The sequence below is a fragment of the Gopherus flavomarginatus genome, chromosome 2 (assembly GCF_025201925.1).
Source record: "Gopherus flavomarginatus isolate rGopFla2 chromosome 2, rGopFla2.mat.asm, whole genome shotgun sequence".
Taxonomy (NCBI): domain Eukaryota; kingdom Metazoa; phylum Chordata; order Testudines; family Testudinidae; genus Gopherus; species Gopherus flavomarginatus.
Window position 1 is genome coordinate 196,350,225 of NC_066618.1, and position 23,810 is coordinate 196,374,034.

General features: G+C 40.3%; 1 protein-coding gene across 4 annotated transcripts in view; it reads left to right on the plus strand.

Moving 5' to 3' along the window:
- Positions 1–23,810, plus strand: part of ZNF516 (zinc finger protein 516) — a 142,978-nt gene that overhangs the window by 113,375 nt on the left and 5,793 nt on the right. For all 4 annotated transcript variants that reach the window (XM_050941782.1, XM_050941781.1, XM_050941780.1 and 1 more), the window contains 3 exons: positions 12,967–14,430; positions 20,786–20,890; positions 21,783–21,850. In XM_050941782.1, coding sequence (XP_050797739.1) covers positions 12,967–14,430; positions 20,786–20,890; positions 21,783–21,850 — 1,637 coding nt within the window. The remainder of the gene's footprint in view (positions 1–12,966; positions 14,431–20,785; positions 20,891–21,782; positions 21,851–23,810) is intronic.

Below are 23,810 nucleotides of genomic sequence, written 5' to 3' on the forward strand. Positions count from 1 at the left end.
GAGCCTACAAGTATTGCTCTTGCTTGTTATATTTGTCTCCAAAAGTCTGCCAACCTTGCTATCCACCAGCTGCCCTGTCATGGTTCTGGCTGCCTTGGTTCCTTTCCTGTCAAAGCCCCTTATTTCCAGCCAGAAAAGAAGCAGAAATAATGGTCTTGAGACCCTTTGGCAGCATGCCTCCTCCTTCCCTCTAAAGTGGTTTAGTTTGGTCAGTTCTATAATGCCCTTGGCTTCTAGTAGCAAGAATTAAGCATTTTATCAGTCTTTCCACACTTCTGGCTTGGAAAGCCTCATTAATTTAATAATACACCTCTACCCTGATATAACGCTGTCCTCAGGAGCCATAAAATCTTACTGTGTTATAGGTGAAACCGCATTATATCGAACTTGCTTTGGTCCACTGGAGTGCGCATCTCCCCTCCCCCCCGAGCACTGCTTTACCATGTTATATCCGAAATTCATGTTATATCGGGTAGAGGTGTACATTGTAAGAAAGGAGAACAGGTGGTGGTGAAGTAGCCAAGATTTTGGCATGTCTGAGTGTTGGCACCAAGAAGATTTACCAGTGTTTGGTTCTCTATTTGGAGTGCGTACACAGGCAGGCTGCACTTGTTAAAACAAAAATTGAGTCATCATTTTCCATCTCCACTGTAAACATTTTTTATGCATCTACACAAACTGGATTTTTCTTTCCATGCCTGAATTATAAAACCAAACCAAATCCTGCCGCTAATTTATTTGTGCATCCTGCTGTGTTATTGAACCTATGCCCTTTCATTCTCCTCCTTATTTGCACCAAAGCAAATGAGCAGGGCCAAACACAAAGGCATACCTAGCTGCTGCACAATGGAGAAGTATTGTGCTTAGGTTTGGGACCAGCTTCATGATTTTATATGGTATTTCTGGTAGCTGTGGAATTGCCTCTAAACTGTATTAGGATCAGATTGCTGTGATCTTGCCTAATCACTTTTATTTTTAAAGGGCATTAACTTATTTGCCTGACCATGTGGTATATTGATACCCTGCACATGTTCTTACAGTGTCTGTGATCAATGTCAGGCAATGTCAGGTCATACAATTTTCATTCGTCTAGCAAAATATCTAAAAGTATATTTGTATTTGTGATGTATATATGTAGTCCTACTGTATCTCTGTTTTGCCCACGGTTGTTATATTTATTGTTTACTTGTTAAGCACCTTCACTGGGCTCAGCACTGTGCAAGAGTTAGGAGAAATGGTTCATGCCATGGGGAGCTTACAGTTTATATTGACAATGTGCCTCAGCTCTGACCTGGAGGGACACATCTAAGGGTGAGATGTAGTTAAGATTCATACTCATTGAGTCCTTGAGCTCTTTCCTGAGATGTCAACAAAGATGTCAATTAGTATCAGCTGTAGTGGTGGTTTCTGCCCTGAGTTTACTCTAGGGATCAAGGAAGGCTGGTCTGAAGTTAAGGCCCAGGACTAAAAGTCAGGAATCTTGGTGGACAAGTCACTTAATCTCTCGGTGCCTCACTTTTCACCATGTGTCACCTAGTGCAACTGAGAGGGCACTGTTGGTGAGGTGCTCCCATACTATAATAGTAAGTCATAGATATTTCTATCAATAAATACACAGATCACTCAGCTGCTGCCACATGACCCTAGACTAGTGGCAGAGTTGAAAGGGCTGGTATCTCATTGCCAGTTCTCTGAGCCATCCATTTCCCCAACTACATGGATTTTCTAAGCATCATGGTTTAAAAACATAAGTGAAGGAATGGACATAGCTGCTCCATAAAAATAAACACATAGAGATCCCTGCACTCTATGGGGGCAGTGTAGCCAGCTGTGGCCACCTCACCATTCAACCAGAGTAACACACTCAGCTATAACTAATTAACATAAAACTCTACCCAGCCTCTCTGCTGGGCACAGTGCCAGCAATTTCTAGGACACAGAACCCCAGAACACACTACTTTGAAAATGGGAGGCTCTGGGACATTGGTTCTCAACCTATTTACCATTTTGGGCCCCATCCAATACTACCTTTATGGCCCTGAGAGTGTTACATGGGTCACAGCTTAGTACTGATTAGGTTGAGAACCACTGCTCTGGGGCCTCAGCACAAAGATTGCGAGACTGGATGAGGCCCTTTGGATGGGTCTTTGAAGGTGACGGTAATAGGGAAGCTATTATGTAGGGGGAGAGTAGAGCTTACTGTATGTAGGGTTTCTCCTGAAGGCCTCTGGAGTTTTGTCTTTGGAAGTCTGAAAGGTCAGTCCCCTAGATAGCTTAGTAAAATATTCCATAAGGAAATGTATATACAAATATCCATCAACACACACAGTCAACACCATATCCATTTCTTTACTCCTGGTACCTTGGCATCATCCTCTCTCTTCAGCTTGCTGAATTTTATACCCACGTTTAATTGCAAAGTGGGTGTAAAATTCTTTACAAACAATCTTATTATGCCTGAAAAGCAGATCAGCCTGGTACCATTTATGTCGACAGTTAATTGTGCCACAACATTGGATGCCAGTTTCAGGATCCTTTTACAAAGGTGACCTGTTAAGTGTGACATAACTAAAGTGTTATGTCTATGCAGAGTAATCTGTCGTCTTACTGAGCTAGGGAATACCTTGTGGAAGGGGTTCTTTTGTATGGTGTAATATAACTGATCTCATTTTACCTTAGAATGGCAAGTTTGAATTAAATATTTGTTATCAATGTTTTCCAATCAGTTCTGAGGCCTTTGAGATTTTTCCAAGATGCAAGCCTCATACACCTAGCATCTCTGAAAAAAAATATCTCCATGTGCAGTCTAGAATTGAACAAACTTTATTGAATTAGTCTGCTGGTTGCCTGTTCATGTTTTCTGCTGCCCAGATTGTAAGAGCTCAGTAGGTTTTGTTTTCACAAGCAGCAGGTGTCCTCCCAGACAATGCTGGAGTGATTAGTCAGATTCAGAATCAAAAACGTTATGAGTTGTGAATTCCGTTGGCATTTTCTCATTCGTCTTGTGGAATGTTTCACAGTTCTGTTGAGAAAGTGAAGTGAACAATATAATGGGTCGTTTAGCCATTCATGTACTGGGGCTATGGTTACCACAGAACCTGGGTAATGCAATATTTAGTGCTTGACAACAAGAATAAAAAGTGCAGTTTGTGGGTGAAGCTTGAAGTTGCAGAGTATAAAATAATAAAATAAAACAAATGGCCCTTTAGAATAAATTTTGTGTTATCCTTCAGAGAGTGGGGGGAAATTATGAAAAAAAATGTTCAAGAAACACAATTTGAAATTATGTGGTCCTAATAAATGTGGAATTCAGAGCTCCAAGCATCATTCATTTAATCCTCATGGCAAGTGTGATAGTACAACCTACTTTGAGATGGGAAGAGTAGAAATAAGTGTCATAAATTGTGTCATAGAAAGATTCCAAAAAGACTTCAGACTGTATTGTGCAGATAACTATTCTCTCTCCCTCCGCCCCGCCCAAGAAATGTCGATGCAAAACATGTATTTCTTTTTTCTCTATACCTGTAGAAGCATTGGTTTTCTTTGTCCAGGCCCTTTACAAGAAGTATTCAGGTTAAAGTGGCCAGTAATTTTCATGTCTTCTTGAACTGATGTTTTCAATCATGAGATTAAAAAGTAAATAAAAGTCAGTTCAGGAAATCTAATGAGTAAACAGTCCAAGGTACCACTGGAGACCATAAACAATCAGTAAAACAAGAATTAAAAGGCAGCAAGTCTGCAGGAATATGCTCAAAAATAATATTATCCTAATGTGTTTATGCTGAGAAATATAAAAGAAATGTACCCATTACCCATGTCTCCACATTTGCTACAAATAAAAACACTTGTATTTTAACTAATCTTTGGCAGTAACAAAAACTAAAAGACATTCTTCAAATTCTCAACTACTGTAGTAAAACACAGAGGCAACATCCCCAACCGGTAGCCCCAGCTAGAGATAAATCAATGAAATATAATAAGGAAAAGCCAGTATGATGTAAAATAGAAAGTCCTTCTTCACAACTAGATAATCAGGGAATATGTAGCTGAGTAGAGAACAGTTGGAACTTGTTCTTAGATTCCTGAGCTCTGAATCCTCAGAGTGTTATTTCAGTTTACATTGCCGTCACTCCGTGAAAAGGAATGCATTAGTGAGTCAAGTGTGCTGAAGCAGACTGACCAAACTGTGTATCAGTAAAGGCCTGAATCTCAAGAACTATGGTCAATATATGCAGTATAAAGACTTAACTGCCAAAAAAGTTAGCCATTAAGTGTCACTTCCAAAATTAGTGTCACTTCCAGAAGGAAGTGAGGGTAGGTGAGGAGTTGGTTAATCCCGTCTCTTGTACAGTTCAATACTACCCTATTAATTGCTAGTACAGTCATTCCAGCAGTGCGTGATGACTCCGGTTTAGTCCTTGTAAGTCTGTGTCTCTATATAAGGATAAGTCCAAACTTTGCCCCCGTAAAGGGTCAGTTGCCTCTTACGTGGCTAGGAATGGCACTGTGGTGCCCTACTTCAGTTTCCCCTCTTTGGGGCTCTATAAATAAACTCCACCAGTCCAGAGTCCTTAAAACATTTCCCTTATGGTCTAATTTATTTATGTAATCATTTATATGTTATTCATAACAACGTTTAGTCATGGGGCTTCTCCCCTTCACCTAGAAAAGAGTCCTTTTCTCTCCTAGGCCCCTCCCCAGGCTTCCCACCTGGAGTCTTTTCTCCCCTGGCATCTCAGTCAATCCTGGGGATTCTCCCCTTTTCTCAGGAGAAAGATCCAAGCCTTCCAGCTTCACTCTGGTTCTACCCTGCTTTTGACAGGATGCTCCTGGCCTAACCTGGCTGGAGTCTTTTAGTCCCAGAATTCTCAGAGTCTCCTGCAGGCTTCTGTTTTCCGCAGCCTAAGTCCTGCCCACTGGGGTTGGCACCAGGCTCAACAGCAGCTGTCCCTCATTGCAGTAGTCCGGGAGCATGCAAAACAGTAAGGCTGGTGCTTGCCCCAGTGAGCGGGGCTGGGGGCGGTATAGCCATGCTGAAGAAGCTGCCTACATGGGATGCTGGCTCTTGCAAGTGGTGGCCAGATGTGTGGCTGCTTTTACTGCTGCCATTCCCGGTAGAGCCCTGCAGCTCCTTGGATGTCCACTTTATATCCATGGATATAAATTTGGTATCTGCACAGGGCTCTACTGGTAATAGATGTCTGTCTGACTACACTTTGGCCACAACTGGATAAGATATTTGAGTCCAAAAAACTTACTTTGAAATCGCACAACTTCAGCAACCTACACCTTTTACTGTTGGAAGCAATCGTGTAGTCCAAGTTCAAAAGTTGGCCTAGCAGTTGATTATTAAAGAGAATCCGAAAAAGTGAAGAGCAGTTCTGGAAGCACGTTTAAAAGAGTTTATAAGTATTTTTGAAGTTTTAGCAGCATCTCAACAACAAGGAATAGGGGTTATATTTATGCAAATTAAACACACATGCGCACATATGGTGTTCTTGAAATACGTTGCCTCTTAGAGTTTTAAAAAAAAATGTAATAATTCTGAGGAGAAAACTTATGTCACTGTTTGAAGTTACAATTTTCCCTTGCAAACTGTCCTATATTTTGTTTTGGAAATGAGAGGCCATTGTATTTAAGCTCAAGTAGACATTGAGTAGGCCTTTTTTTTTTTACATCACTGTAGCTTTTTTCCTCTCAGTACCATGATGTCTTGTTCTCTTTTTCCTGTGCCTTCCCTGGCCCTAGAGAAAGAAGAAGATAGGAAAGAAAAGCCACATTTTGCATTCTACCCAGTGCAATACTGTCTCCCACTCCCCTACCAGTATACTAGAGAGGGCTGTGGTCTGATATCATTGCTAGAAAGACAAGTGAGGTACTGAGGAGCTGCCTCTTCTGCTTGTGCCCACTCATTAATAATGGTTGCATTTAAGCTCTGAAAGAGAGGATAGCAAAGGAGAGGTTAGAGATGGTACAAACAGGAAGAGAAGGCAGATACTCTGCAGGTGGAACAGCACCCTCTGCAACAGGGAACACATTTATGTAAGAAAACACATCCCTGATGACAACCTAGTCAAACATGCGGGACAAACCTACTGCTAAGCAGGATCATGGGACCCAAATGGCAGATTGTCTTATGCTCTATAAAAAAGCAAGTCTGACGATGTATTGGGCAAATATGCATGAAAAGATCAGAATTAGTCTACCTGTTTTAGCATCTGTCTCCAATGCAGTTCTGGTCTGTGGATATTAGCCTTTTAAGATTTTTGACTTGTTTTGCAGAGAGTTGGGAAAGGCCTAGCAGGCCATCCAGTCTATCTGCCTGCCTAAACTGTTAGCATATCCCCTTTTAGCCATCAGTTAGCCAAGCTATATGTACTTAACTCTTTTAATCTTTCTTCTTAAGTCCTTTCCCCCAGCCCTCTAATTATTTTGTTGTGGTTCTCTGAACTCCCTCCAGATTGTCAGTATTTTCCTAGTAGACTGTTGTCCAGTACTGTGTACAATATTCCATGTACAGTAACTAGAGTGTTGTAAAAAAGGATAATTGTGCCATCCTGTCCCAAGATGTGATGCATCTGTGTTTGCAGCCCAAAATTGTCTTCACTTTTTTGCTGCCATATCCCATTCTATTATATTCTACTTAGGGGAATACAATGAGCCCATCACCATGATATCTAAATGTTGGGGTAATGCGTTAAGCAACATTACTAAATTGTCGCATGCAGCACCTTCTGCCTAGGGGGAAAATATTTTTTGTGCTTGTATCAGATGCTGTTATTTGCGAAGGCTAGGCTGAAGAAATGTGTATTACAAACTCATGTCTAAGTTGGGGTCCAGTATTACATCTACCTTTTTCAGCATCAGTGCTTTCCAGATTTGTCCCTTCCACTGGCCATCTGGTTTTTGAGGAATTTTCCCTCACATGTCTTAGCTTGCATTTTTTCTGAGATGAATCTCATTTTATTAATTTCAGCCAATGTTTTAATTCTCTCTCAGTCCATTGCTTTATTTCCCTGTTTGCATTGGTTTTTACAACCAATTTTTAAAACAATTTACTGAGGGTTGTGGTGGATTCTCCATCACTGCCAGTTTTTAAAGCCAATACTGGATGTTTTCCTAAAAGATCTACTCTTGGAATTAATATGGTGAAGTTCTATGGCCTGTGTTATACAACAGGTCAGACTAGATGATCGCAGTGGTCCCTTCTGGCTTTGGAAACTAAGAATCTATGAAAAAAATGGATGTAACCTGAAAATTTAATTTAACATATTGTTTAGTTCCACTTCTGGATACCTGGCCTTTTATCATTATCATTTGTCTTCAGCCAAATTTCAAATTATGTGATAGTGTTCATATCCAAGTGAGACTCTGTATCAGATGCTTTACTAAAATCTAAATACATTACATATACCTCTTTTCCTTCATCTCCAAATTTTGAAATGCTATCCAAAAAAGCAGTCAAATTTATCTAACTAGTTCAGTTCTTTAGAAACACGTGCTTCATAGTGATCGTGGTTTCATTATCTTCAGATTTTTAACCTAGTTTTGGAGGCATTTTACAAGAAACCCTATGAGTTAAAACAGATGTACAACTCATTCTGAATTTTGGTTTGGTGGGGGGCAGAGTTAGGGAGGGAATAAGGTGTGTGTGTGTCTGATTTCCATCTACTTGTGTAGGATGCATAATGGAGCACAGGCAATGGCAATTATAAATGATATATTCCTGGAGAACTATTCTAATCCCAGAGTGTTCTTATATTGCTAGACCTTGAATTCCCATAAAGATAAGTGTTTCATGCATTCCTGCTTTACTCTCCAGTGGTCTGTGATGTCATCAATATTTAAAATTGTGCCTAAGCTGAGGGCGTGAGATAATATCCGCAGCCACCTACCAGCTGCTCCATACAGAATTCTTCCTCTCCGGTTGCTGGCCAGCTAACAATGACAGACAAAACTGTAGCACTGGTGTGATGCTTTGTAGTGCAAAAAGTCCTTTTAGGTACAGCAGATGAGATAGTTCAAGTTTAACTAAGAAAGAATGACTTAAGATAAAAATGAGAGAGAGGCTGGTGGAGGGAAAAAAGAAAAAGAAGAACTGCTATGCCAAGAAATGTTTCTATGGCAAATGTGAAATATAGTCCCTCAGGATCATCCCAAAGGCATCCCATTCATGGCTTTTTGCTTCGACCAGGCCATAATAAAATCTCAAACATTTCTTGTGACAGTTACGCCTGTGTTGCACTGACTAAAGTAGTATTTTATACCAGTGATTTAAGGAGATAGTTAGTATCCTGTTTCAGTTGAGGTGGAGGGCTGGGGAGCAGGCAAAAATATTGAATTTTTGTTTTAAAGCTGTTACTAGATCAAATACTGTCTTCTATATACCTATGTACAGAGGAAGAATAGGCCATGACTCACTTCTGATTGGTTACATGTGTTTGCAGGGTTGCAGTTTAATCTGAATATTAGTAGCTGAAGAGCCGGTGAGAAGTAGTCTGGGGATTAGAACAATGGCACAGCTGTGTTTTGCTTCACACCGACCTGAAGTATCATTTGGACCTACATGTGAATAGTGGCAAAACATTGTCTATATATATTGTATCCAAAAAGAAGCTATGAGGACCAGTTGAATGCAATGCTTTGTACTCATCTTGAAAAAGATCAGACATCATAAAGCAGTGTGGGCTGGCATGCCTAGTTTTACCTCTGCATAATAAACCCCTGGAGCTCGTTGGCACAACATATTATTGAGGCCAAGAGCTTAGCAGCATTTAAAAAAAATGTAGACAGTTATATGAATAACAATATTCACAGTTTTATTAGGGTTAAAATGGATGAGTGATATGAATCCTCCTGCTTCCAGGCACAGACCATCCTCTAGCTGTCTGGGATCAGGAAGAAATTTTACCAATAGGTAGAGTATTCTGTAATTGTCCACTATGGGTTTTTTTTTTTTGCATCTTCTTCTTAAGCTGCTTTTACCAGTCAATGCCAGAGAAAGGATTCTGGATCAGACAAGCCATGACTATGATGTGATATGCCAGTTACAAGGGTCCTAAAAATAAGCTTTGCCCTGGATTTTTCATAGTTATACTTTATTTTCAGGCTTAAAAAATAATCAGACTCTTCCTTTCTGGTTCTCTCTCTTATAAACACACACCTTTTCTTTTTCTGTATCTCCTTTTGTGGTTTTTTTGCTCCTCGCCTGTGCACTTTCCTGATCACCTCTCCCATGACAATGCCGAATAAGCAGGCCTTCTCTGATTGCCAGTGATTGACGGCAAGAGTGGCTTCCTGGAGTACTGAAATTTTCATGTCAAGCAAAGTGCCTTCTTCTGAATGGGATGTATTCAATGGCTGGTGATCACTGAACTGTGGGTTCAGGTGAGCTGACCTAGTTTGCAGGATTATAGAGACATCTTGTGAGTTAGTGGGATTCTTTTAGCGAAAACATGAATAATTGGAATGTTTAGGAGAAGCTCTTCAGTGGTGTTGTGGAGCTATGACCTTTTACAGCAGCTGAGGATCTACCTCTCGGAGTCTTCTCTTTACCTCCTGGTGTACCATACTGTATGCCAAAGAATACTTCCCACCTGAGGTGCTGACCTAACAACTGTGCATTAGTTAGTGTGTAAATGATTTAATGTATTTCTTCATTCTGTGCTGCAATTCTCACCCAGGCAATCCTCTTTCCCTGGTAGCTAAGCTGCACTAGTGTGGATAGAAAGATCAACAGCCTACTCCAGAGCTCTGTCATAAACAGATAGTAGGAGTTAATAGAACAGAAATACTTTATATCTCTTTTGCCTGTAAAGGGTTAACAAAATCAGTGAGCTTGGCTGTCACCTGACCAGAGGACCAATCAGGGGACAGAATACTTTCAAATCTTGAGGGAGGGAAGTTTTTGTGTGTGCTGTTAGTTTTTGGTTGTTGTTCACTCTGGGGGCTCAGAGGGACCAGACGTGCAACCAGGTTTCTCTCCAATCTCCCTGATACAGGTTCTTATAGATTCAAAATAGTGAGTACTAGGTAGATAAAGCGAGTTAGGTTTATGTTTGTTTTCTTTATTTGCAAATGTGTATTTGGCTTGAAGGAGTTCAAATTGGTATTTTGCTGAAAGGTTTTTATTTGTACTTGTATACTTAGGCTGGGAGGGTATTCCCAGTGTCTATAGCTGAAAGACCCTGTACCTATTCCATTTTAAATTTACAAAGGTAATTTTTACTGTCTTTCTCTCTTCAATTAAAAGTTTCTTGTTTAAGAACCTGATTGTTTTTTTTTATTCTGGTGTGAGACCCCAGGGGACGGGGTCTGGATTCACCAGGGAATTGGTGGGGAGAAAGGAGGGATGGCGGAGAGAGAGGCTAATTTCTCTCTGTGTTAGGATTACTTTCTCTCTCAGGGAAAGTCTGGGAGGGGGAGAGAGAAGGAGGGGGGAAGGTGCATTTTCCTCTCTGTTTAAGATTCAAGGAGTTTGAATCACAGTGATCTTCCAGGGTAACCCAGGGAGGGGAAGCCTGAGAGAGGCAATGGTGGGGGAAAGGGTTTACTTTCCTTATGGTAAGATCCAGAGGGTCTGGGTCTTGGGGTTTCCCGGGCAAGGTCTTGGGGGGACCAGAGTGTACCAGGCACTGGAATTCCTGGTTGGTGGCAGCGCTACAGGTTCTAAGCTAGTAATTGAGCTTAGAGGAATTCATGCTGGTACCCCATCTTTTGGATACTAAGGTTCAGGAGGGGGAATTATACCATGACAGCTCCCATCCCTGTATCTGTACCATTTGTTGTTAGGTGGTTTGGAAGAGCTACCTTTTCCTCTTGTTCCCAGGCTCCTTATGGTTTCCCAAGTCCAGTCCTGCATTGAGTATATCACTACTCCAAAGCTAGTTCAACTCCATAACCTTTGCTGGCATAACCAGGTGTACAAGTTGTGCCAAAGTGAGATCAAATCCAAGAAATATCAGACAAGCACAGAGCTTTGCAGGAGTAATGGGCTTCTATTTCATGTGTCCATTTAGCATCCTAATCTATTTCAGATTAAGTGGCAGCCAGTGTTTCCCAACTCCACAGTCCCATCGAGCAACAGTTCCACAGTTTGTCTTGAACCCCTTACTTACTGTATGTTGCTCTCAACTTGTCCATTAGGCTGGTGCAGTCTCTATTGATTATCACTACAATTGAATGTTTTATTATTTACTTTAATTTATTATTTAGCATGTTGGTCAAAGGACCTCACTATTTGGAAGCCTAAGATCTAGTTCACAAATATTGGACAGATGTGCTTTGAAAATAACACAGATGTTCAGTGTCAAATTACATTCCTGCAGCAGTGTCTTTGTTTCAAATTATACATTTAGCTGGTTGTGTTCATGTTTTTCCTGTTTTACAGGGAGGAAGGTCTTCTGAAAGCACAAGTTTTTTTCTAGACTTTATTCCTTTGAGAATTTGAAAGAAAAATGATCTTAACAGAGTGAGCATTCAACCTGTATAAGATTGCAAATTTATGGGTTATTTTTAACCTAATTACACTGAATTAACAAAAGCTTAAGACTTTTTGCCTGAATTAAAGCTGGGGCTAAATAGACTTTATTTGCAGTGAAACTTCAGCCTAAAACATACTTTTTACATTGTGCAAGTTTAGAATAATGCCTATGGCGCCAATGTTATATTAAACAACAGTGCTTGATTTTCTAAAACATTGGCTTTTATGAGTTGATGTGAGAGGATATGCAACTATAGAACAGCTCAGTCATTCCCCATCTTCACTACTCCCCCAGTTATGGTGATCACTTTGGATTGTTGACATTTTAGATGGAACATGGTCCCCTCACACTTGCCTAACAGTGGCTCATTAACTCCATGTTAATTGAAACTGAAAGTTTGTCAGATGACTCAATTCTGTTACATGTTAAATGGATTCAGTGAAGTAAGCATTACTGCTGTGATGAAAACCTCTGTGGAATTGGTTGTGAACTGATCTGAAGGGATTCAAAGACTTTATCAGTAGCTCTTAAAGATAAGCATTTTGAGAACTATTGGAGTTTAGGAACATTCTAAGTAATCTAAATTGTACTGTTTTTCCCCTGAACTTCTATAAAATCTACCAACTATGTTCCATTTCTGAACTATATCTTAGATAAAATATTACTTTCATTACATGTCTGAGGATGGGAGGAAGGATGGACAAAAGGAAAGAGAAAACAGAAAATTGGAAATCCTGTTTTAGTCAGATTTTTTAGACATCCATACCAATCAGCAAATTCAGCAATCACAAGCATTCCTAAAATTCAACACAAACATAAAACTATGTTAAAATAAAGTTGCATTTGCTTTTAAACTAACAAAAGCCAGGAAATTCAGAATTTAGGCTGTGTTTACCTCATCCTATTATACCTGGGTATTGCAAAGGTCTCTGTTAAGAGAAGGATTTATGGTATATGCTATATGTGCCACAGTACTTATGTAAGACCTTTATATGCTAGGTTTCGATGTGGAGATGGTTTTTATGGCTGAGTTATAAACCCTTTGAAAATAGAGGCTTGTAATGGAAACAGTGACAGACCTTTAACTAGTTCAGTCTTATCTGGCTCCATTATCTTTATTTTTGTTAAAGCTTTAAATGGCTGCATATTTGTTTATCTTTCTCTCACTCTCTGAATTTTAACAAGTTTGGATTATCAAATTGTTCTTCCTTTTAAAATGTCATGAACATGCATCATTAGATAGTTTATCCAAACTTCAGAGTGATGCTTTCAAAGTAAATTGAGCTATTGTGTCTTAGTACAATGATTTTCTTGGTTTTATAATACATTTAGTTTATAGGACACTAATAACAGAATAACTTCCTAATGTTTGCACTCACCGCCCCCACCTCTCTCTGTCTCTCTGTATCTTATTTTAATCTTGAATTTGATTTCTTGATTTTGATATAAGTTGGTAATTTTGTTTTTTGATTGTCCTGTTCAGGTAAAAAGCCATATCACTGCAGTTTTTCTGAAGAGGGGGCACCAATGGTAACATCTCAGGTAGAAGAGCTTCCTAAATTTGGAAGTGACAATGCTAGAGAAAAAGATGCCAATGAATCTAAACCAGAGCTATCAACTTTGGTATTTACCCTGGAAAACAATATCAAACGTCCCTTTCCAAAGTATGAAGTTCAGAGAAATTCTTCAAACTTAAAGATGCCAGCATTTCAACCTAGACAAGAGCTTCCTTGCTCCAGTAGTACTGCTGACTTTGCTTCAGGAGTGGGACAGACATCTTTAGATGCAGTAGTAGACTTGAAAACCTCATTGGAAAAGCAGGCTAGTCACCCTAAAGAAAATTTCTCAGACTTGTGCAGGGAGCACCCTGTTCTTGAAAAAGGGAGAGAGGCACAAGATATGGTTCCACTAGATTTAAGTGAAAAATCAACGAGGGCTGATTCATGCAATAAGGGTTTTACCTCATCTTTGCAGGCTGATTTGATTGTCCACCTGTGTCCTTACTGCAATCATAAGACCTATTACCCTGAAGTCCTGTGGATGCACAAAAAAATTTGGCACAAAGTCAGCTGTAACTCGATGGCTCCACCGTGGATTCAACAAAATGGATTCAAGAGTATAAAAAACAACTTGGTTTTTCTGGCAAGAAGTGGACGCACTGGTCCTCCTCCATCCCTTGGTGGTAAAGAATGCCCACCTTTGCCTGTTGCCAGGTTTACACGCACTCAAGTACCAAGTGCGTTGCCAGGATCCAAAAGCAATTCTTCCCCTGTTGGGGTGACTGCAAAGCCTGGTAGTATGCATCAGTCTAAGGACAGCCATTCGTTTGGCCACGGTGGTCCACGGTCATCAGGTCTTGATGGGTACAGGCAGCCCAAATCAAACCATACCCAGGAGCAGCACAGCATAGCAGCACAACAGCCTCAACTTAAAGCTAAATATGAAGTAAACTCCAAACTGATGCAAGCGGCAAGCTTTAGCAGAAGCCTAACACCCACCCAGACAGTCATCTCAAGGCCCACCTCACAGCCTGCCAACAGTAAACAGGTAGAGAAGTACATGATTCCCCAAGGAAGTGCTGGTTTTCACTCTTCAAGTAAGCATTGTGCATCTGACCCCATAAAAGCCAAATTCAACCCTCTGTGTAAAACTGAGCAGTACAGTAAACATGAAGATCCGTCAGTGCCTCAACGGGAATCTCACACCAAGGCTGGGAATGAGATGAGGACATTGGCAAACTGCACAATAGGAGCAAGAGCGAGTCCACTAATGCAGCCTCAGCCTAGCACAGCAGGAGCTTCTCCAGCTTTACACTCCATCAAACAAGAACCAGCATCAGAGGGGCACGAGAAACGTTTGGACATTTTTTTTAAGACCTACATTCCAAAGGACCTTGCTTCGTTGTACCAAACCTGGGGTGCCAATAGCCCTGTGCTGGATCATGCAGGTAAGGCTTCTACATGCTTTTTGTTTCAGTTAATAATATTGTTTTCCCATTTTGTCCTTCTACTTGTCCTTCAGGCTACATCTATGCTATGAGCTTAGGTTTATGATGCTAGCTCTCATCTGAGAAAGCATGCTATAAATAGTAGTGTAGCTGCTGTAGAAGAGGCAGTGGCAATGGCGGCACATGCTAGCGGGCCTGATTACGTGCCCCAGTGGTTCAAGCAGGTTTGTACTGGAGTAGCTAGCATGGTGCTGCCACTGCACTGCAGCTGCACTACTGTTTATAGTTGTGCTAGCTCAGTGAGAGCTATCACGAGAATGTGTACACAAGTTGGGAATCACACCTCTCGCTCGTAATGTACATGTAGACATAATTGATAACTCTCTTACTCAGAATATTAGCAACATTGAGTGGGTTTGAGTAGATTTCCTCGTGTACAGTAGGATGGTAGATTCCCCTCCCACACACTGTGTGACATTTCTATCACAGGTCAAATGTATTTGTTTCCTCATAGAGTGTTACCAGTCCTTTGTCCCGATGCTTCAAGTAGGCTAGAATTACATAGATGTTCTGTCACACTAAGATCCTAGTGATCCACTGGTCCTGGCACAGATCATAACTTTTCACTTTGGGCAAAATAAACATCCTCTAGGGCTTAATTCCTGATGCTATTTTGGTTATCTTGTTCAGTTTCCTTTCCACACAGTTTTTCCAGGAACAGATAGACATACTTACACATCTTTCTAAACAAAGAATCCTAAGATCTTCATTGTCCATATCTTTCAAAAGAAGACAGTCACTTGGAAAATATTACTATCTTGGGCTGTTTGTATGTGTCTAATTTTACAAAAATGTATCTGTCAATTTACTCTGACGGGAAGAGCATATGTATAAATAGCCGATTTAAAGTTCAGAGGCTAATTTGTTTTAATGTAGTTTTACAAGCAGCATTAAAAAAAGTACCGTGAATTTCCTTCCATCTGTTTCTACCCTTCCCCACCCCTCCAAAAAAACCACTTATTTTGTTTTGAAACTAATCACCAACGTCTCTCTCTGACTTCCTGCCAGATTTTGCTTGTGTCTGTGGAAACTGAAGATTTACTTTTAGGGAGGAAAAAACCCTGGAAGCAAACTTTTTTTTATAAATTTTAAGATTTTTTTTTCACTTTTCTTTCAGTAGGATCTGTGCAACATGAATCTTTCTAAAATGAATTTAACTGAAACAGAACCCCTTTGTCAGATCTTTACTATAGGAGCTCAAGATTTTCACTCACGGAGCTGAAAGGAGCTGGACACATCATCTGTTAGGGGAGGAAGTAGCGTAATGCTTTCTGTTTTGTCAAGTTAGAGTTGCTAGATTTTAGAAATGTAAAACTAGAAGAGTTGTAGCTGGGGAAGAGGACCGCATAGAGACAGTTCTGGTGGACTGCCTGGAAGGTGTGTACATGATGATTTTAGCAGTCATGGTGTGGCTAGGGAAAGAAGACCCATACTGCTGGGTTACAGGCTTGCTGGGAGGTCTTTTGGGAGGCAGGATGGCAACATGAGTCTGCTCAAGACATGGTCCTAGACATGCACATCTTGACCAGCCTGTTGTCTGTTCTGCTTAATCAATTGGTAATTAATAGTACTATCTCTCTTCGTAAAACGCTTTGAGATCTATGTATGAATAGTGCTAGATAAGAGCTGGGTGGTGGTGGTGATGTTCTTCTTGACTGGTTGATGTTTCCTTCAGTTGGCCCCAGAGTGTAAAAAGGTTTACAAAAGCTGGCACTAAGCACCTGCTCCGGTAAAGCAGGAGGGGAACAGGAACATTCCCCGTTTCTAGGAACACATTGTCACAGTAGCTTGTTTGTGTGTCATCTATGCTCAATTTGTTGGTTAACTACAGGCTATTTTTCATTTGGCCCTCTCAGCTCATAGGGACATTTTCTAAAAAATTTCCACCGCTACTAATGCCAATTCAGCTCTGTCAATGTTAGCAACTTTGGGTACCTTACCTCCTGGTGACTTTATTTAACATCAAGTCATGTAAGACTGCCAGGAATAGATCTGGTTGACACAAGCTCCCTCCCAACTATGCTAGCCAAGATGGAGAGGAACATGAGGAGCACCATGAACATGACATTAATGACTGCAGAAACCAGATGAGGCACAAAAAATATTGGGGCAGAGCCAGGCAGAGGAGGAGTTCTATAGGAAGGATTTAATTGCCGATCTACTTTTTTTTGAAGTAGGATTTTACTGTGTAAATACTGCTTTAGGGGGAGATTTTCAAAGGCACATATGGAAGTTAGGTGTACTTTGTCTTTCAATGAGAGTTGGTTGCTTAGCTCCCATTTGTGCCTTTGAAATCTCTTCCTTAACCTAGAAATGTTTGTTATGGCCAAGGTTTAGAATTTTGTGGCCTGGTTTTCTTGTATGTGGCCTTTGAACAGCTTTCTTAAGCTCATTCCATATAGAATTTGCAGGTCACTGAAGGAAGGAAGGAAGGAAGGAATTGTCACGGCACTGTATATTTTTCAGAGGACTAAAGGTAAAACTGCTGCACATGAAAACTGCTGTTAGAATAACGTAGCAAAGCTCAGCTCAACTCTTCCCTCAATTACATGCAGTCAGTCCCAACCGAGGACAGAATTATCCCAGTGAGTCTTTATTATGCATTACACAAACAAGGCTTCAATTTTGCCAAGAGAGATTGTGTTACCATTATGAAGAATTTAGGGTTGTTCTGCCAATTACATAGGTTGTTCCTAAGCCTCTTAATTCTGGATATTTAGTACAGTACCTCATGCAATATATCAGCCTTGATCACAATAGAATATTCCGTTTCAGGCATTTTGGTGTGTGTTGGAGCATGTTTGTAGCTGCATCATATTTGTAGCCTTTGCTTTTATATTTTAAATTGTCTGTATCTGCTTACATGAGACTGATGCTCAGTTCTGTTTTCTGCTAGTAGTCTGGTGTTTCTTCGATTCTTTGGAGATAAGAGTTGAAAGTACTCCTGTGGTTCTAGTATTAAACATTAGGGCTTTTGCATCAAGGCCCAGATAGTTTGATTACTGCTTAAGGAGAAGAGGGGTTGTTGTTTTTATTTAAGTTTGGTAAAGGTGATTTGTCTTTTTTATTCACAGGGTTATTTACAACAATCATTGTACTAGGGAGGACGTATTACAGCAGCAGGTGCAACCTTTCCCCTGGGATTCCCCTGAGACCAGCTCTGAGTGCTGGTTTCACAGGAGCTCCCATGAAAATAGCCACTTTCATTTGCATCACTTAATTTCCAGACACCTGTGGTCATCTGCCCCCCTCTTATTCAAGTATAGTTTATCCTGAGAGATGATCTCACAGAGGCAGTGTGTTGTGACAATGGTGTCCATCAAGACAAGGTGTTAAAATACCAAAAGCTTATGATCTCTCTCTTAAAGAAATCAAACAACGACAAAAATATGTGGAAGTAGTCTGGTTCTTCCATCTTTTTTTCAATAATAGCCAGAAAGCAAACCGGAGGGGGTAGAGGGAGATGCTAAATGAATTTTTAGGCTACGTATTCATGTGCAGTAAGCTAGCTGGCAGAGTTCACGCTGTGTAAGAAAAAAAATACTGCAATGGACTCTCTCTTCTAGAAGTGTCATGTTCAATAGGCAAATCACTATTTGTGCTTAAAGCAGTTTAAGCTCTAGAATCTTAGCACACAGCAGTTAGCCATCATTTAAAATGTTTTCACATATGATCTTCATTATGAGGTGAACTGATATGTTTTCTCCCCTTACTAAAATGTAAACATATCTGAGCTGTTTTCCACAGCTGGTTAGCTAAATATTATTTGTATGCAGCTAGATGTTCAAACAACAAAAAAACCCTAGCTGTTCTGGTGCTGAGGTTGGCTAAAGCTTTAAGGCAGAGAGATGGAGCAAAGATGTAGCTAGAAATATTGAACCCAAAATAAATGTTGTCACTAGCTATGTGAGTGCACAATGTAGAAGATCTGACCCTGAAGTCCTTACTCCGGCAAAATTCCTGATTTCCTCAATAGATTGATTGAAACAGGACTTTTTACTCAATCATGACTCCTAAGATTGGGCCCAGAATGGTTAGCCAAAAGAACTTCAAGTCCTGCATTAAAACCGATTGACATCAGTGCGAGTCTTTCCATTGTTTTCAGAAGGCTTTGGATCAGGCCTTAGTTTCTGAAGTGGCCAGGATAATAGACTGTAATTCTGGACAGGACCATTAGGATCATCTGTATCATATCCTAATGAGTGACTCCCATTGACTTTAACATGAGTGGCATGTGTGGATTGATGAGAAAATAAACCTAAATTGTTCTTTCTTGCTGTGGCTGTAGTTATTGTTGGTTATTCTACAATAACACTTAGAGAGACCCCAACCAAGATCGGGGCCTATTGTCCTAGGCATCAGAAGAGCCCATTCCTGTCCCAGAGAGCTTACAGTCTGACTAGAGGAAACACGCAAAGGCTGGGAGAAAAGATATATAGTTATCTCCTTTTTTACTAGTGGAGGATTGGGACACTGAAAAATTGAACATCTCCCTCAAACCCACATAAGAAATCAGTGGCCAAACTGGGAATTGAACCAAGTCTTCTGAGTCCCAGTCCAGTGCCTTAACCATGAGATTGTCCTTCCTCTATATGAGATGTATTTTGACTTAGTCCCAAAATGAATGGTTTAGAGATAACAGCACTGATTTCATGGGAAACCATATCAGGGTCCCTTAAAGCACTGCTTTTAGCTTTGGTCTCCGGATTGCAGCCATAGTTACTTCTGTATTGTTGGGGACAGATGCTAATAGGGTTTTTATAGTCTGTTAGCTAGAAACTAGAAAATCTGCTAGACTGCTGCTAGAAAATCTGCTTTAATCTTTCATAGATCATGGGGAAAGTCCTGTTCACTTTACTGAAATGAAACTCCCAAGGAATCAGTGGGAGTTTTGCCTAATCCTAATTGTAAAACTTAATGCTGCTCATCTTTACTACACAGAACTTCCGCTACTGATTCTCCGGGAGTTTCATGTGAGTAATGGTGAGCAGGCTTAGGCTTTGCTAAACCAGTGTGGTTCTGTATTCTCTCCCTAGAAGTGATGTGTTGGAAAGGAACATATTAGGGGGTGCTGTAATGAAGAGAGAGGAAATACTGGTACAGCAGGTCATTTGAACTAATTTTATAATGAGCCAATTATTATTAATCATCATTTACATGATAAAACTTGAGGCCTCAACCAGGCTATACAAAGAGTGAAAGACAGCCTGGTCCCTAATCTTCTTTGCCCTTTTTTTTGTGGGCATTACACCAACTGTACACATTTTGGACATATCACCGTTTCTTGCTGTAATTGATTTAAAAGTGTAATTGTGCTTTTTTAACAATTGTCACTTTTTTGTTAGAATTTTTACTTTTTTTTCTGTGCATTGGCCAATTAAAAAAAAAAAAAGAGCTGAACCTTCACTGACAAACTCTTGAGAATTTGCTTTAAAAGCCCAGGCATTCCAATGGTAAATTAAACATCAATTCTTCCCTTTTGAGGAGGGCTTCTTACCAAAATAGAAAAGCTGTTCAAACATTTTAAAGAAATGCCCAATAAAAGTCAAATGTGTCTTTTTTGATCAGCAGCAAAAAGACAAAGACCAGCCCTTTAAGTCAGATACTGTAAACTGACCTTTGGAAAAAAAGGAGAGGTTTGAGTAGTTTTCCACAAATGCTAATGGCCTAGAAAACATGTTTACCAAGGGCTGGTAGAAGGCTGCTGTGTCGCTACTAGCTCATAATGTCCGGAATGACACTTTCATTCACTGATGTCTTTCGTCTGTGCCTCAGAGGTCTGAGGTCAAAGCAGCACCGGCAGGCAGGTAAGCAGGGGCTAAAGGTTTGATCAGTCTGTGATGGCTCCACTCACTCTGTATTTGTCTCCAAGGTATTGCAGCCCGGGGGGGACATTCGGGCTCTGGTTCTGCTCACTTCCTATTATCCATGTGACTTGTCTCCGCCACGCTGGAGTCACTTTGATTTGCCTGATGTACTGCTTGACAAAGCTGGGTGATGGCTGAAAAGTGGATCCAGCTGCTCTGAAAAGCGCACACCTGACATGCCAGTCCTGGTGCGGGCACATCATGGGGAGCATTTTTTAATTCAATGTAATTTATGCATTCTTGCAGTCCTGTGTGTGCCTGGCCTGTCAGCCAGTGCCTAGATGAAGGCTGACAGTTGTCATCCAGGGCCTGAAGGTAGCCTCACATAATGACACATTAGACATACTAATGATGTTTTCTTCTGGCATAATGTTTTCTTCTCAACTTTCTGCTCCCCCCTCCTTTTTTCTCCCTCCTATCTACCACAGGGATGCTTAGGACACAAACACGCCAAGGAGACTATGTCTGCATAGAATGTGGAAAATGCTTTAACCAGCACAGTCACTTCCGGACTCACATGAGGTCCCACACAGGTATCTTTTCTCACCAGTTTTTTGTTTTGTTTTGTTTTTTAACCCAACTAACAGAATGTTGAATTTAGTTTTACCTCCCATACTAACCTAAATAATTTAAATATTTTCCAATATGCAATACCCTAGGTTTTGATTTTGATTGGTATTGCTCCTGTTCTCTACATGTTCCATACCTGACATTCCTCCCCCCCCCGACTCCATAAAATTGAAATAAGCCTGTTTGCGAATGCTTTGTTTTAATTAGAGAGTAGGATACTCAGAAATGAATATGCTAATGAATTCTGTTGCCACCAGCACAAATTGAAATCAGAGTAGCCCCTTTCAGTAGAACATAAGGCTTTGTTTTCTTTCATCATTGCTATTGACTGGAACAGTTTTGTATGAAAACAGATCCTCCTCAGACTGGTCAGTTATAAACTCTAAAATCCCTGTCAGCCATTTTTACCCTAGAATGATCTACTGTTGAGAACGTAGCCTGCTAAAGCTACCAGTGTCAAGATACCTCATAAGCATTACATGAGACAGTGAGACTAGTGGGTTCTCTTTGAGAAGTGTGAATGATGCATACATAAGCCAGTCTGATGCAAAATGACGGAGGCCAAATGGTAAGTAATGCAAGAAGAGGGTCCCTCTACACATACACTGATAATTAATGTTGTCAGTGATTGCTTTCTTCAGCACCGAAGTCTGAATTAAAAAGGGCAGTGCCCCTAGGCTGCCATTAGCACATTCTCTTACAGTAAGTGTTACGGTAAATTGGTATTTTCCGGCCACAGGCTAGTAGCTGGTGTCTTTTTTTTGAATGTGGTTAATCTGTAATGGTCTCAAATAATGTACACACACTAACGAAGCTTGAATGTTCATCTGTTAACAAGCCCCCTTATTCCCACAGTGGTATTTGAGTCTAATGGACTCCGAGGTACTGAAGTTCACACCACCTCTGCAGATGCCCCAAAACAAGTATGTTTTACAATTAACTGGGTGTTTGGGTTTTAATGTGGTAGCTGGGAAAAAGTTACACAGTGATACTCATCAGTAAAGCACTGACTGTTTTATAACAAATATGTAAATAATAACAGCGTTGCTTTGATTTTTAGATCCTAAGCTTTTTTTTTACCAAAGACTGTTACATATAGAAGACAGTTAATTGTGGGTCAGATAGTTAATGCATAGGTAAAGATGTTAACAGTGTATTGGGAGTGGGTGGGAAGGGTAATTGTATAATGCACAAAATGGTATATAAGTGTAAGATCATATTTTAAGAATCTCTAGAGACAGATTTGCTTTTACACCTAAAAAGTTACCTTCTGCAAGAACACAAATAACTTTTTGGTCTGTGTTTTTCTGAAGAGTATTCCTATCGTGATATCCTATAGCTGATACCTTTGAAAGGCTCTTACCTTTCAGTTTCTGTGGACTCTGTGTGGTGGTGTGCTTTCCTGTTTCTAATGTGCAATGTTTCCTGTCTTGACAAACACTTTTCAGTTCTCTGAATTGGGCTTTTTATGTATTAAAATAAAACAAACCACTTCATCTACCCACACCCTTCTTCAGCCTTGGCAAGTGGGCTCTGGGCTTCATCTTCTTAAAAGCAGTTCTCACTCAAATTTCTATCTTGAATGATGGCTTTTTACCTTTTTTCTCCCTATTTTCAGTTTTTTTTTTATTGCCACAATATTCTAGTCCTTCCCTTCCCACCAAGCCCCTGAAAACAGTGTGGGCCAAATTTAGCTTTGGGGAAAATGAGTACAATTCCATACCAGCTCTGAATGTAGACCTTTATTAAATTTAAGGACCTAATCCAAAGTGTCATTAGAGTCAATGATCCAAAACCATCCCCACAAGAAGTCATTTTGGAAACCACAGCTTCATGCAGTTCATATGGACTTCATGAGGACTCTTAATAGTCTCCTCCATTGTGTTGGCCTATGAGGTAAAAAGGCTGGAGATTAATCTGGAAGCCCACTCACCGTCACAGCAGTGTGTTGTGCCACCATAAGTCCACTGGGATAGCCAAGGCCATCTCGATAAAAAAAACTTTCTTTTAGTGCTAAACCAACCCCAGGTCAGTAGCAACTCAAAGCTGCTATTATCTGATGACCACTCACTTCCCTGTGTGAAATGGGTTTGGTGCTCTCAGCCCATTTTTCAGTTTTCATATCACTTCAACAATCACCATAGTTGATCCTAATTGGTATCTTTGTTGGTAATCTGAGCAGAGGCACCAGGGATTGAATGGGTCATGGAGACTGAGCCTTGTCCCCTTTAGAAGAGGTCTCTCCAGGTTATTGTGAGGTGGGCTGAATTGCTGCTGCCCTTGCTGGTCCTGTTCTGTGGATAAACTCAGGACTTCCCTCTCCAGGGCTGTCAACATGCCACCTTTTATCAAAAATAAATTCATATGAGAAACTTCAGAAAAATAAGAAGCAACTTTGTTTAAAGTCTCTATGAAAGGGTTTTATCAACTATAACAAGACCCATCACTAGAAACACAAACACGAATCCATGTATGCCCTTGAACTTATTTTTATTCTCATGACTGTAAAGTATCTTCCCCTCACAAATCCTATTTTAATAATTTAATGAACGTATGCCTTAGTGATTAAAAAAAATCTCAGTGATTGTAATAAGTTTCATACATTGTAGGGCTTTGAATTGAATCAGGAATCATTGACCTTTTAAAACTGAAATGCAACTCCTGTTCCACAATGAAGATGCTTATTTTTCGAGAGAGGGGTAGGGGAAAGGGAACATAGTAACTCCAAGGGTATGCCATAATTAGAGAATTGCATATTGAGATTGCAGATGAATTCAGTCCAAAAGTGTTCTGCTTACATCGATGATCCATTAAATTGGTAGAAAGGCATGACTCCTTGATAAAAGTATTTGACAGACGGTGAAACACTGTGTGGCTCAATGG